The 14,816-nt window shown below is 35.8% G+C and overlaps 2 protein-coding genes across 4 annotated transcripts in view; one reads left to right on the forward strand and one right to left on the reverse strand.

Annotated features, from left to right (window-relative positions):
• LOC128026948 (fibroblast growth factor receptor-like 1) overlaps positions 1 to 12,985 on the forward strand; it is a 75,246-nt gene extending 62,261 nt beyond the window's left edge. The window contains exons 4-7 of the mRNA XM_052614250.1: positions 4,035 to 4,112; positions 5,679 to 5,963; positions 6,631 to 6,984; positions 10,938 to 12,985. Coding sequence (XP_052470210.1) covers positions 4,035 to 4,112; positions 5,679 to 5,963; positions 6,631 to 6,984; positions 10,938 to 11,344 — 1,124 coding nt within the window. The 3' untranslated portion in view covers positions 11,345 to 12,985. The remainder of the gene's footprint in view (positions 1 to 4,034; positions 4,113 to 5,678; positions 5,964 to 6,630; positions 6,985 to 10,937) is intronic.
• The window catches only part of LOC128026946 (ligand-dependent nuclear receptor corepressor-like protein), a 450,432-nt gene that overhangs the window by 257,913 nt on the left and 177,703 nt on the right, over positions 1 to 14,816 (reverse strand). The window lies entirely within an intron of this gene.

The following is a 14,816-nucleotide window of genomic DNA, read 5'->3' on the forward strand; positions in this document are numbered from 1 at the left end:
CAGTTCCAGAGAACAACTGGAATAGAGAGCGTAGTAGTAGAGGTCAGAGGGACATGGCGTAGGTTTGTCAGTCAGGCCTTCCTGCGACGTACATAGCGTGCTCTCCGAGTGTTAGTAGTGATAGTAGAGATCTGAAAGCACATAGTGACTACAAGTGTAAGAGATATTTGAGAACAAGCTATACAAAAATTTAAGAAAGAGAAAAGCAATACTCAAGTGCCCTGTCGATGTCCTTGCTCGGTGGAGTCGCGCAGGTAGAGTCGATTGTCTTTACACTCATCCGTCTTCACACGAGGAGGACTCACACGAGGGCTGCCACTACCGCTGCCGCGGTGAAACCTGCCGCTTTTGTATTTGCCTGATTACCTGTGATTGAAGTCAGCTGGCCACGCCTCATTGTTTAGCAGATTGAAACTGGGCAGTCCCGCGCCACTTTCAGCACGTATTTACCAGGGTAAGACACACAATTTAAACCAAAAACTTTCCGAGCAATCACGATGACACAGTAGTCTATTGAATATAAATTGAAGCAAAACCCCCTTTACCTTTTGGACGCGGCTCATGTTTATAACAGTAATCTTGGGGGGTAGACTCCATTTAAAATAATGTAATCATCAGGTTTTAACCAGGTTTATGTCAAACAGAGCACATCTAGATTAAATGATTAAAACTAAATTAGTTGGCCTACAACTATAATGTACAGGGTCCTGCAAGAAAAAGACCGGCAAATCCATGGCCACAGAACAGAAGATATATAAGATATAATAATATATAAGAACACAATGCACAAAGTCTTTCATTAAGACAAACACTTAATATGGCATAATGTATTAAGATACATTAAGTTCAATTAAAAGACCAAATTCGATAAATAGTTATCATTTAATGTAAGCAGCAGATGACTATGAACACAATGCGCAAACTTTGTCCTCCTAAAATGCTCCCAAAACGCTTTGTCCTCCCAAAATGCCTCAGCAAAACACTCAATGTGGCCTAATAACAGACTAAGATGATAAAGACAATTCAGTAGGCCTAGCCTATATGTCTTGTTGTTGACTCAACGTATATACAGACCAGCAAATATGAACGCAAATTATGAAATGCATTAAGTGATTTTAGTTTATTTTTTTCTTGTCTACTGTTATAAAATGTTGGGAAATTCAAACAAGAAGTAATTAAAAAATTCAGCAAAATAAAAAATAAAGACTGCAAGTGATGCCACTAGCGGAAGTGCAAGTGTCTGAAAGTGCAAGTCTGAGAATGGAAGTCTGAGAGTGCAAGTGCAAGTCTGCAGACAGACCCCCTTGGAATTTGATGTAAAGAACAAGAAAGCATGCATCCATCCTGCCTTGTCTCAATGGTTCAGGCTGCTGGTGGTGGTGTAATGGTGCGGGGGATATTTTCTTGGCACTCTTTGGGCACTTTACTACTTATTGAGCATCGTTTAAACACCACAGCTTACAGTATTGTTGCTGACCTTTTCCATTTCTATCTATTATTTCTATCCCTATGATTTCACTTTCCTCAAATGGTCTCCACAATCACCAGATCTCAATCCATAGTGCAGCTTTGGGATGTGGTGGAACGGAAGATTCGCATCATGGATGTGCAGCTGAAAAATCTGCAGCCACTGTGTGATGCTATCATGTCAATGTGTACCAAAATCTAAGAGGAATGTTTCCAAAACCGTGTATATAAATGCATACAGTATTGTGTATATATATATATATATATAAAACCTAAACAATTAAAATGTAAACATCATGTAACACTTAAATGAGCAAGGTATAGTGCAGCCTTTATAATCAATGAACAAATTAATATTCATAAATTAATTTTAAAAATCTGTGTAATTTCATGTATTTAATGTACAATACATATATAGTTAGTTTACATAGTAACAGGTTGTTTTAATTATAGTATGGGATAGCAGTTTCTGTTTCGTTTTGCTTGTCTGTTTCATTGTAAAAATAAATAAATAATACAAGCCTGAAGGCGTGTATTTACATAATTGGTTATCAGCATATAGTAGCATTATTTAAAATATGAAATATGAAAAGGTATATCACACGCAATATTATGCTAGTCTAATACAGTGGATATTCCTGACTTAACATATTAAGGAATTAAAACATACTGTAGTATTACTTAAAATAGTTCTCGTGTCGATCCAGCTTTCATTCTGGAGGGCACCAGCTTTTGAGTCAGTCACAGGATATCTTATTGTTTGTGAGGTAAACATGGTAAACACGGTTTCATTTTTGTTTTATATCACATCTGTGTCTCACACCGGAGATGCCGCTGGGCTGTGGATCTGATGTCCCACGGTACATTTGAATAAGACTTTGCCTCATGCTGGAGTGTTATTGTATGTAACACAATGTAGTGTCACAATAGAATTGGAATGACCATAGGTCATTTTACCATCTGTCAGATGCTGGCTTCACATCTGAGTGGCTTGTCTTAAAGAGGAAGCACAATTGCACAATATGGTATTATATCATAATCCATTTTGAAAAACATCGGCCACACAGAAACACAACTTGGCTCATGGCAATTTATTGGTCGACCACTACTTAAAATCTTACTGAATGGCATCAAATGTACGAATGAATTATACATTTAGAATGCTTTTGGCTTTTCTAAATTTTCAAATATCTTATATATATATATATATATATATATATATATATATATATATATATATATATATATATATATATATATATATATATATATATATATATATATATAATGGAACATCTTCACCTTTTGTAATTGAAAAAAGTGACCATGCTGTCAAAATGAGTCGGATCAAAGGCCAATTTTGAACTACAGGCAAAAAAAAGTGAAGAATTACAATCTTGAGGTTTCACAAAAATTTGTTCATTAAGCCCTACTCTTGCATTTCAAATGCGGCAAATAATAATTTTAGATGTATAATTATCTTTATTTGTACATTTTCTGAGAGGAATACCTTTTCTTCACTCATTTCTCACGCTGACTGTCATCCGAAGCCCAAAACATCCGATCCCGCTTAATTTACATATATACGCAGAATGACAGTATTTAAGCTTACACGAAAACATAATCTGTTTTTTCTTGAGTAAACATTTTGGGAACTGTTGGGGAAAAATATCTGATGTTAAACTGTTGCTGTTGCTGTGTAACATTATATTAGATCCGTGCATTACAGTGGGTCTTAAAATATAGGCCACCTCTAACAATAAAAGAATCACTCGCTGCTCTGGATTGAATTGCTTTTGTAGTTTTAAAAAACTAACATGAAAAATGAAAAGAAAAAAAAAACTTTTTTTCTTATATAGAAATTATTATTAAGAAAAGAAGTGGAGGAAAATATGCAACATTGCGGGTGACTATTTTCTCAAAATAGTTTTTTCTGACTTTTATCTACTTCAAACGGTTGTAGCTCAGTCAATTTCCTGAATGTGATAGAATGTTTGAGAAATTGCTCATTGTAATGTGATTTTGCCAGTACAGATCACCAATGTTCATTTAAAATATTTTCTATTAGTTTATGTCTGTACAGCATTGTGAATTTGAACATTTGTAAACTGTGTTAGACAATATTGGAGTAACTTTTAGGCCCAAAATATACTCTGCATGTTGCTGTGTCTTGAAATGTCAACAGTTTGAAAATAATCTATTTGGCTTGTATCATCGAGCTATAAAGCTCTGTTACCACCCCTTGTAATGCTCAGTATATCAAGCAAGACCGCATGCTTGCAATGCGATGGCCACGTCTGCATAAGCATATTTGACTGAACTATGTTTCTGGTCTAATTCTGGCACTCTCAAGCCCTGAAATGCAATATTGGTATTTGAAGGCTCTCATCTATAGTATAATTTTTGCTCCCTAGTCAGTAATAGTAATAGTAATTTTTGGTTTAGGTGGTGATTTTCACAGAAGAATTACAGTAATGCTATTGAACAGAAATATGTCTGGCAATCTCAGAGCATGTGGATATTTTGATATGTAAATACTCTTCTCCTTCTTTTTTTATTTCTCTTAGATGACTCCAGTACTACGAGGGAAGGTGCCAGACCAGCTGGTGAAACAACGTACTCCACTGACCCGACAGGAAAACTGGGTAAGGTGCTACAGACTCCGATCCTCTTTGATCTCCTATATTCCTGGTATTTATAATTGCTGCCCAGAAAGTCACTGAACATAAGCAGTGCAGCTTTACATAGTAAATGTAACATCATAGTGCTGCTTATTTGTTTTAGTATGGCAATGACATTAGATGTAGTTTAACAGCACTGTCATTTTGTTTTATTACTGTAACAATGACATTTATTTTAGCATAGCAGCACTGTTGTTTTGTTGTAGTATATTAGTGGTGAATCTTGTTGTAGTATAGTAGTGATGACATTTATTGAGGCATAGCAGGGCTGTTTTGTAGTGTAGCAGTGACGTTTATTGTAGCATAGAAGCGCTGCTGTTTTGTTGTAGCATAGTAGTGATGAAGTTTATTGTAGCATAAAAGTGCCAGTGTTTTGCTGAAGTATAGTAGTAGTAAAATTTGTTGTAGCCTAATGGTGCCGCAGTCGTCATAGTATGGAAGCGAGACATTTATCGCAATATAACTATGCTATTTTGTTGTAGTACAGTAGTGGTGATATATTTTGTTGTAGCAAAGTGGTGCTGCCGTTTTGTTGTAGTATAGCAGTGATGGCATCTGTTGTAGCCTAGCAGTGCTGTCGTTTTGTTGTTGTACACTAGTTGTGACATTTGTTGTAGCATATCAGCGCTGCCATTTTACTTTAGTATAGTAACTATTAGTTACTTTAGTATAGTGTTTTTTAGCATAGCAGCACTGGCGGTGATGTGGTAGTCCACATTTGCTGTGTGGGCCTTTTGAAAAATGTGGCCAATTGAATGGAAACTGAGACTGTCGTATAGCATGCAGTTTGTCACCCCTGTATTTCCCCATCAAACCACGAAGCCAGCAAAAGTGTCTGAATCTTCCAATATATTGACAGGGAGCCCTGTAGTCTGGGATTGGATGGTCCCCACAACATTTCATGTGGCTCACTAAACCCAGGAGTCACAAACTCCTACCTTTGGAGCCCAGTGTTTGCTTTGGTAATTGCATTTGACAAGACAAAGAGCAGGCTATTTATGTGAAGAGTGAGGGGGGGAAGTGTTCCATTCCCCTCCGACAGCTGATTTGATATTGGAGCACTCAGCGGTGTTCAAAGAGGGCCTGACCTGCTTGTTGTGTAGCATAGCAGTTGTGATGGGAGATGCTTAGTTCATTGTTGTATTTGCTTTTGGGGTGTCTGTTCAGAGTCTGCTGTGAGTGGTAACAGTCAGCAGGGAACTATAGAATGCAGATATAGAGGAGCTGATGTTTTCTTTGTCTGATTTCATTCATGGTATGGTGCTTTACTCAGTACATTTGCCCACACAAGATCTTCATGTCCTCTCCTTTATGCTTTATTTTCCTTGTAATGTTAGTGCTGTTATGTAAATTCTGATGATGAATCAGCCTTCAATCTTCCCCTCTTTATTTATTTTTAGCTCATAAAAGCAGTAATCGTGATTTTATTATTCAGATAAAAAAAAATGTAATTGAAATTGGACAAATGTCGTAAATATTATTTCACCCCAAAATCAAAAATGCAATGTTTCCTTTTGTCTTTCTTTGTAGTGCGGCCCCGCTTCACACAGCCGGCCAAGATGAGAAAGCGTGTGATTGCCCGGCCAGTGGGAAGCTCAGTAAGGCTCAAATGCACCGCAAGCGGCAACCCCAGACCTGACATCGTCTGGTTGAAAAACAGCAGGCCTCTGACGCCCGAGGAGGTGGGCGAGGGCCGAAAGAAGAAGTGGACTCTCAGCCTGAAGAATCTTACACCTGAACACAGTGGCAAGTACACATGTCATGTATCCAACCGCGCCGGGGAGATCAACGCCACCTATAAAGTGGAAGTCATCCGTGAGTCATCCACCTCACCTCTTTGATGTTTTCCTGAAATGCGATGGAGCTTTTGATGACTCATATAGTGTAGACTGAAAGAATGAACATGCAGCAAAAGTTTAACAGCAGTCTAAAATTTTATCTTGTTGCTGGATGCTTCCAAGGGGGATTAACAGCTGTCTGGCATGCTGTCAGAATTTAGGAAGAATTAAATCAATCATTCCAAACAAATAACATTAGCATTCTTTATTAGCAGCACTGACACTCTTTAGCCCAAGTCTCAGTCAGTTAATGACTTATTATTTATGCATGATAGAAAAAAAACAAACAGATATTTTAATTAGATATTATTCTTGCCATTTTTGTCATTTTTTAAGGTTTACTAAAGATTATATTTAACAGTGTTATTGAATTATCACATACATATCTTGCTATGTATACAGTTTAATTAGGAGCCAATTTATTTCATCTAATTTATTTTGCTTCCCAAAATAATTTAATGCATTTGCTAAATTTACAACAACATCCTTACAGGGAGAAGTATGTTAATCTTATGTGACATTTATTACTCAAAATAGCCTAAAACTATTTTAGGACAGAAAATAGAAAAAAAAATAACCCATTATAGACCCATAATTGTGTAAAACACTGATTGGTAAATAAAATTGTCCTTATTTCATTACAGAGCGCACAAATTCCAAGCCCATCTTGACAGGCACTCATCCGGTAAACACTACAGTAGACTACGGTGGCACCACATCTTTACAGTGTAAAGTACGCAGTGATGTCAAGCCAGTTATTCAGTGGCTAAAGAGGGTCGAACCAGGCAGTGAGAGCAAGTACAACTCCACCATTGAGGTCGGAGACCATCGCTTCGTTGTGTTGCCCACGGGTGATGTGTGGTCACGACCAGACGGCTCCTATTTGAACAAGCTACTTATCACTCGAGCCAAGGAGGAGGACGCTGGCATGTACATCTGCCTGGGAGCCAATACCATGGGCTACAGCTTCCGCAGTGCCTTCCTTACTGTTCTGCCTGGTCAGTATTATTATCTGAGACATATTTTAGTAGCATTTTAATTTTTATTTGATGTCTACTAATAATAGGCTATTTAGTCAATGTTTCTTGCTCCAAAACAAACAACATTTTTCATGCTGTTTTTGCTATTGTAGCTACAATAGCAAAAAAGCATCAACAAATACTATGTACTATTATTTTGAACAGTAGTGTAAATATTTACAGTATATAAATGAAAGACAGATATATGTTAGGGGTAGGGGGAAAAAAACTGATTAATTAGTAGCGATAATTACTAGCTAATGGAATAGCATCATTATCATATTGGCGATGCCGGCATTGATATTATGTTAAAAGATAATAAATATTATTTGTATTATTATTATTATTATTATTTATTTGTATTATAGTAGTATTAGCATTAATTAATATGATTTAATATTATTAATACAGGGTACCCACGCTTCTTGAAAGTACTTGAATTTCAGACATATTCGGATTCGAGGCCTGGAAAGTACTTGAAAACTAACACAGGTCCTTGAAAGTGCTTGAATTAAATTTGAAATCAGGTTTGCTTATGCTGCTATTTTTTTAAATTTTCCGATATGTGCTTCTGTCAAAAACTAAACTAAAACTAAAAAGAACTAAACACGGGGGGTTATCTGTTTGATCTCTGACACGATCATGCGCAGTAGCACAGAGTTGATTCTGTGCTTGATTTATCTAATATATATATATATATATATATATATATATATATATATATATATATATATATATATATATATAGTATTAAAAAATATAATATATATATATAAATATTTTATATATATTCTTTTTTTTTAATGTTGTAGATTTAAGTAGCAAATAAGAATAACTGAAATCAATGCATACATTTGTTGACATATGGTTAGATTCAGATGTTAAATACCATATTATGTTGGGTGTCCTTCTTGGAGATAATCACCATGTTTAGAATGAAAACCATAATATTTAAAAACATGATATTAATAATGTTTATGTGCCGCGCGCTTCACATGGATGATTATATATCTATAGCGCCGGGGCATGGTCGCATTAGAGTTAGTGAAGGGAGATGTTAAAGACTGGACATCGCGTTGGTTTCATATGGATTACTTTATTACTTAATATTTGTTGTCAATTAAACTTGCTTAGTTTAAAAGTAGATATGTCAAGATTTCTATAGAAATATCTCTCATATCTCTTTGTGGAGTATTTGTTGAGTTTCAGTTCATTTTAATGACGCATTTCTAAATGAAGATCACGCAGACCAAGGCTGCAGCCAACGCACTCTGTTTGTTTGTTTTTATTTTATAAATGCACAAAGTTTTCTTATTATGTATGTATACAAATAAAAATAGAGCCTTTACAGATTGTATTGATGTATTGCTCTTACCTGTATGATCAAAACTGAAAGTGCAATTTAAGTTCTTTTTGGTGATATGCCACAAAACATCCTGTGAACCCAGTCCCAAAGTCTATGGAGAAGCAGTGCTAATCAGTCTCACTGCCGGGAAAGTGCAAATTCAATGGGATTTACACACAATCCTTCAGAAATAATTCTGGTTTGCTAAAAAAAAAAAAACCTTGTTATGATAATGTTGAAAAGAGCAGAGTATAATTTTTTCAGGTTTCTTTTGATGAATAAAAAATTCAGAAGAACAGCATTTATCTGAAATAGAAAGCTTTGTTAAAGTTGTCTTTATCATCTATTTTCCAAAAAAATAGACTAAAAATAGACTCTAAACTTTTGAATGATATAGGGTATAATGTTGCGAAAGCTTTTTGTTTCACATAAATGCAGATTTTTGGATCCTTCTATTCATCAAAGAATACTGAAAATGTACTCATCTGTTTTAAATATTGATCATCAGCAAATCAGCATATTAAGAATGATTTCTCAAGCATGTGACACTGAAGACTGGAGGAATAATGCTGAAATTCCAGCTGTGATCACAGGAATAAATTACATTTTACAATAAATTCAAATAGAAAACAGTAATTTTAAATAGTAAAAATATTTCAGGTCCTTTAAACATGATGGTTTTAATTTAATAAAACCTACACATTCAAAACATCATTATTACTCTGACATTTCTTTATGTAAATATTAAGTGTAAGTGAAATGGTAAGTACAGGAAGGACTTTCACGATGTTATGTGCTGGGAATGTGAATTTCAAAGGTGCTTGATTTAATAAAATGGTACTTTAAAAAGTCCTTGAATCTGGTGTTCATGAAGTGGGAACCCTGTAATAATAATATTATTGGTATCCAATATATTCTTGAAAAGATATTTCCATTATTTTAATTCAGCTTTAATTTGATTTTTAAAAATTATATTAGATATAACCACAATTAATTAGAGAAATCGGTCACCTTTTCAGAATAATCTTTTTAGTTGATTTATGATCCTGATGCAAACTATGTAGATGGTTTCACATACGGTAACCACAAACCTTCACATACGGATGTTTTCCACACTTCTACAGGGTAAATAAAATCTGCATACTAGATCAGCATGTAGATGTGGGTAGTTGTGTTGATGTGCAACAGTACCATGACAATTTCAGAATTTTTGCATTTGTTCCTAACCTGAATGTCCCATCTTATACTGTTCCTCGTTATAAAGAAATTCAACAATATTTGATTCTGTTTTGAAACAGAAACATTCACAGAAACATTGTTGACAGCAAACACTTTTGTATGTTTGTATGGGACAAAAGACACACATGTACTGTAACAGTTTATATCCTTTAAGACCGATTGAACACATGAGAGTGTATGTTCGTGTTGTTTTTGTGGGTATTGTCTACCTTTTTAAACTTTAAGAAATGGTGTAGGTCCAGTCTAGTTTTCTGTCTAACTGTATCTTTAATGGAAAAAGAGTATATCTTTGAGCTCCTACTATATCGTAACTAAAGATATGAAGAGACTGTGGCATTGTATGTTCTGTCAAGGGTTCCTTGTGTTTTCATGAACTTTGTAATTTTATTTTCAGGCCCTGCTCTGAATAACCTGAGGTACCGCAATCCCATAGTTCCTCTATGGCCTTGTTTTTTTTTTTTTTTTGTGAAAGGGGGGTTGTATTTTCATAAGCTTGACCACTATAATGAAGACTGTGTAAAATGCCTTTGACTGCTCATGTAATGGCTTCCATTTAATATTTACAGAAGTGAGTCAAGTTTCAAAAACAAACAATAGACTGAAACTCATTGTCCGTGCATGTGTTTACCATGATGTTCATGGTAAAAGTTCAATGCTGAAAGGACTGCGGGAATACAGGAATGCACTTAACCCAGACATCTGCTAGCTACTTCAGCATAAAAACATTCAGAAATTCATTGCCCGTTATTTTAAGAAAGTCAGCCAAAAGAAGAAGCATTGACAAACTTGATTGATTCTTAAATATTTTATTTATTCGTAAGCAATATTTTAATGGTTTGAATTGGGCATTATCTAGATGTTTTAAACCAAATATGAGTATACATAATATTATTGGTATCCAATATATTCTTGAAAAGATATTTCCATTATTTTAATTCAGCTTTAATTTGATTTTTAAAAATTATATTAGATATAACCACAATTAATTAGAGAAATCGGTCACCTTTTCAGAATAATTTTTTTAGTTGATTTATGATCCTGATGCAAACTATGTAGATGGTTTCACATACGGTAACCACAAACCTTCACATACGGATGTTTTCCACACTTCTACAGGGTAAATAAAATCTGCATACTAGATCAGCATGTAGATGTGGGTAGTTGTGTTGATGTGCAACAGTACCATGACAATTTCAGAATTTTTGCATTTGTTCCTAACCTGAATGTCCCATCTTATACTGTTCCTCGTTATAAAGAAATTCAACAATGTCAAATAATGTGGCACTGGAAAATCTGTCGGTTTTGTTGTTCTTTATCTTGTGCTTTTCTTGTCTGTGTATCCATCCAGACCTAAAGCCACCATTCTCCCCAATCCCTTCGGTTCTCCCTCCCAGCCTTCCCTGGCCCGTCATCATCGGCATCCCCGCGGGAGTGGTCTTCATTTTGGGCACCATCCTACTCTGGTTCTGCCAGTCCAGAAAGCACTGTTCCTCAGGAGCCATAATCTCAGGACAGGCTTTACCCAATGGCCATCGACAGCCACCCAGAGAGCGGTCACTCGCAGGTGCCGATAAAGACTGCATCGGCTCTGTCTCCTACGAGGAGTATTTGGCTCAGCAGCAACAACAACAGCTTCTGCTGGCCCAAGCTGCTCCCAAAGTCTTCCCAAAAATCTATTCAGACATTCACACACATACTCACTCGCACGTGGACGGCAAAATTCACCAGCACCAACACATCCACTACCAATGTTAGCAGGTACTGAGGCCTTCATACTTACAGTGCTCTGGTTCCTTCTTCAAAAAACTCCTCAGTTTCTGATGCAACATTGTGTCACTAAAATAGGGCAGTGTGTTGGCCAGAATGGGCAAGGTCTTCCTCAAATGCACATTTCTGCTCAAAATCCAGAGAATGGAAAGACAGTTGAGCCATGTTGTTGCAATCTAACCAGTCCCTCACTCTGAATACCGCAAGCATAAAGACATTATGAACAGTGAGGTGGAAAAGGGCAAGGCTAACAAACAAATGACAATATTTGATTCTGTTTTGAAACAGAAACATTCACAGAAACATTGTTGACAGCAAACACTTTTGTATGTTTGTATGGGACAAAAGACACACATGTACTGTAACAGTTTATATCCTTTAAGACCGATTGAACACATGAGAGTGTATGTTCGTGTTGTTTTTGTGGGTATTGTCTACCTTTTTAAACTTTAAGAAATGGTGTAGGTCCAGTCTAGTTTTCTGTCTAACTGTATCTTTAATGGAAAAAGAGTATATCTTTGAGCTCCTACTATATCGTAACTAAAGATATGAAGAGACTGTGGCATTGTATGTTCTGTCAAGGGTTCCTTGTGTTTTCATGAACTTTGTAATTTTATTTTCAGGCCCTGCTCTGAATAACCTGAGGTACCGCAATCCCATAGTTCCTCTATGGCCTTGTTTTTTTTTATTTTTGTGAAAGGGGGGTTGTATTTTCATAAGCTTGACCACTATAATGAAGACTGTGTAAAATGCCTTTGACTGCTCATGTAATGGCTTCCATTTAATATTTACAGAAGTGAGTCAAGTTTCAAAAACAAACAATAGACTGAAACTCATTGTCCGTGCATGTGTTTACCATGATGTTCATGGTAAAAGTTCAATGCTGAAAGGACTGCGGGAATACAGGAATGCACTTAACCCAGACATCTGCTAGCTACTTCAGCATAAAAACATTCAGAAATTCATTGCCCGTTATTTTAAGAAAGTCAGCCAAAAGAAGACAAACTTGATTGATTCTTAAATATTTTATTTATTTGTAAGCAATATTTTAATGGTTTGAATTGGGCATTATCTAGATGTTTTAAACCAAATATGAGTATACATAACATTGTCTTCCCTTAGCTGCAGTGTAAGCTATGTAGCATAGATCAAGTGTTAAATATTTAAATGTGCCGTTGAGAAAAAAACACAATGGTTCTAATTTGTTATCTCTGTATTGACAATCTTGTACAGTCTGACCTGTTTTTATGTTATAAAAATATGTTTGTCACATTGAAAAATTAAAATCATTTTATAATTATCATAAAATTATAAAGTTCTTGTTTACCAGGTATGAAATTGTGATGTGTAATTTTCTATTAATGTGATGAAAATATCTGCTGTTTCAAATCTTTATTTGTAATAACATAAAATTTGTCCAATTTGAAGTCTTGAAGAGACCACATTTTATTAGAACCTGGTATTTTCCTATCAGCTGTATTAAAGGGGTCATTGGAAGTTCATGATTCTTCAGGGTGTTAATGAAAAGTTTAACATGTTTTATTTAAAATTTCTCAATGGTAGTGTAAAAAACACCTTTTTACCATTTCGAAATGAGCTTTGGTTTTGAGCAATCCATTCTAGTCCATGTTGCTTTAAATGATAATGAGCTCTGCTGACCCTGCCCTTCTCTTCTCTGGGGTGAAGAGCAGTACAGTTTGCTTTAGCTGTGAAACTTGCTTACTAGCACATATTAGGGAAAGTGATTTGCAAAGATTCATAAAACCCCCTTAAACTCACTTCTGTAGATGAAGCTTGATAAAGAATGATTCGAGCGAACATAGACGCATTTACGCCGATTGGGGATCGGCACATTCTCTTCAAAACAAAAGTAACATTATCTGCGCCTTCAGCGGTTCAGATGTTGGGAGTAAATGACGACTGCTATGTTCATTATTACATCCAGCAACAAAACAAAAAACTTAAATTGCTTAATCGGAGATGTTCTTGTCTTTCCCTGCACTGGAGTTGACACAATAGCTCACAGCTCAGGGCAGGTAGAAAGTAAGACAGCCTTGTCAATCAGTTATTGTGGGAAGGGCCTGTGCAGAAATACGTCTTTCTGACAGCCTGAGGGGATTTTAAAATAGGTATTTAAATATCATTATAGGATGGATATAAAATAAATCCCCAGTGCAATCATACTCCCATTATTAACACGGTATGACTATTAGTTTGTAAAATTAGATGACATTTGGCTAATAAAGACAATGGGTTTGCAATGCAATAAGTTGTACTTGTTTTGCTGTTTTTATAGTTGCGCTGTATGCTGTGAATTTACAGTTTTACTGGGAACCTACTGTATAGTAAGTTACTCTAAACTTTACATAAAAAATGACCAGTGTTAAATTACTTTTTTTCTGTAAAGATTATTATAAAGTATAATAAAATGCATTATGTATCAGTGTACTACTGTAATTAAAAAAAAAAAAAACAGAAAATAAAAAAAAAGTTAGCCCCCCATTACAAATCATATCATGAGCATATTGTATGCATAAGATTAGAAAGGTTTTGGCGTATTCAGGAAGCTAAAATACCAGACAGCTTTGAAAGCACTGCTTCTCAACCGCTTCGTTGTCAGTTCTTCATGTATAGCGACGAGTGAGTGTCTTCGGTGAGACTTATAAACCTTGATTGCCTATAAGGCCAACACCTGGGAATACCTGGCTGTTTCTTTCAGAGAATGAACTCTCTGTTTGCTTTCCTCCTTCTTTCAAACAATCATAATGGCTCACTCAACAACAAAGCTGCCAATTGAAAGAGTGAAAAGAAAAAAAAGACACCCCATCTGAAAACTGGTTGCCAGTGGTTTTCCTTAAACATTTACCTTTTGTACAAAAAGAAAAATATGCAGAGAGCAACAAGAGGGACAAAAAAAAAAAGTGTCTGTAAGATGGGACCGGAGCCAAAGCCTTTAAAATCTGCCACAAAACCATGACAAAAGCAGCTTAATCTCGGTGTTGTCTTTCTGCCTTTCTTTACACATCCTGCCAAGCTGCCTTAGAGGAAAATAATCTTTCTACAGCCCCACTGACCTCATGAAAGCCCGGAATGAAATCAGGGTCATCAAAAACAAACACATGTGGGACATCTGTGCAAGTGTGTTAAAGGCATGATCGTTATGCTTTTCCAACCCCTACCTGTCCATCTTTTCCTTCAGACCACCTCTGAAGCCACAACATCTGAAATGCCTTGATCTATAACACAGATGCTTATCATCCAAGGTGAGACATTTGGGTTAAACGCACCAACAATTAAACAGGAAGTTCTATAAAGCCATTCACATAGACAAAACCCTCTTTAGCGCCTAAGAAACCAGACTCTTCAGCATAGTGGAAGTTCCGTCATTGTGTTCGGCAGGTTTTGCAACACATTGTTTGCATTAAATGTGAACATCCAAGCGCATCCTCATCGTTGAACT

Source organism: Carassius gibelio, chromosome A14 (genome assembly GCF_023724105.1).
Source record: "Carassius gibelio isolate Cgi1373 ecotype wild population from Czech Republic chromosome A14, carGib1.2-hapl.c, whole genome shotgun sequence".
Classification (NCBI taxonomy): Eukaryota; Metazoa; Chordata; class Actinopteri; order Cypriniformes; family Cyprinidae; genus Carassius; species Carassius gibelio.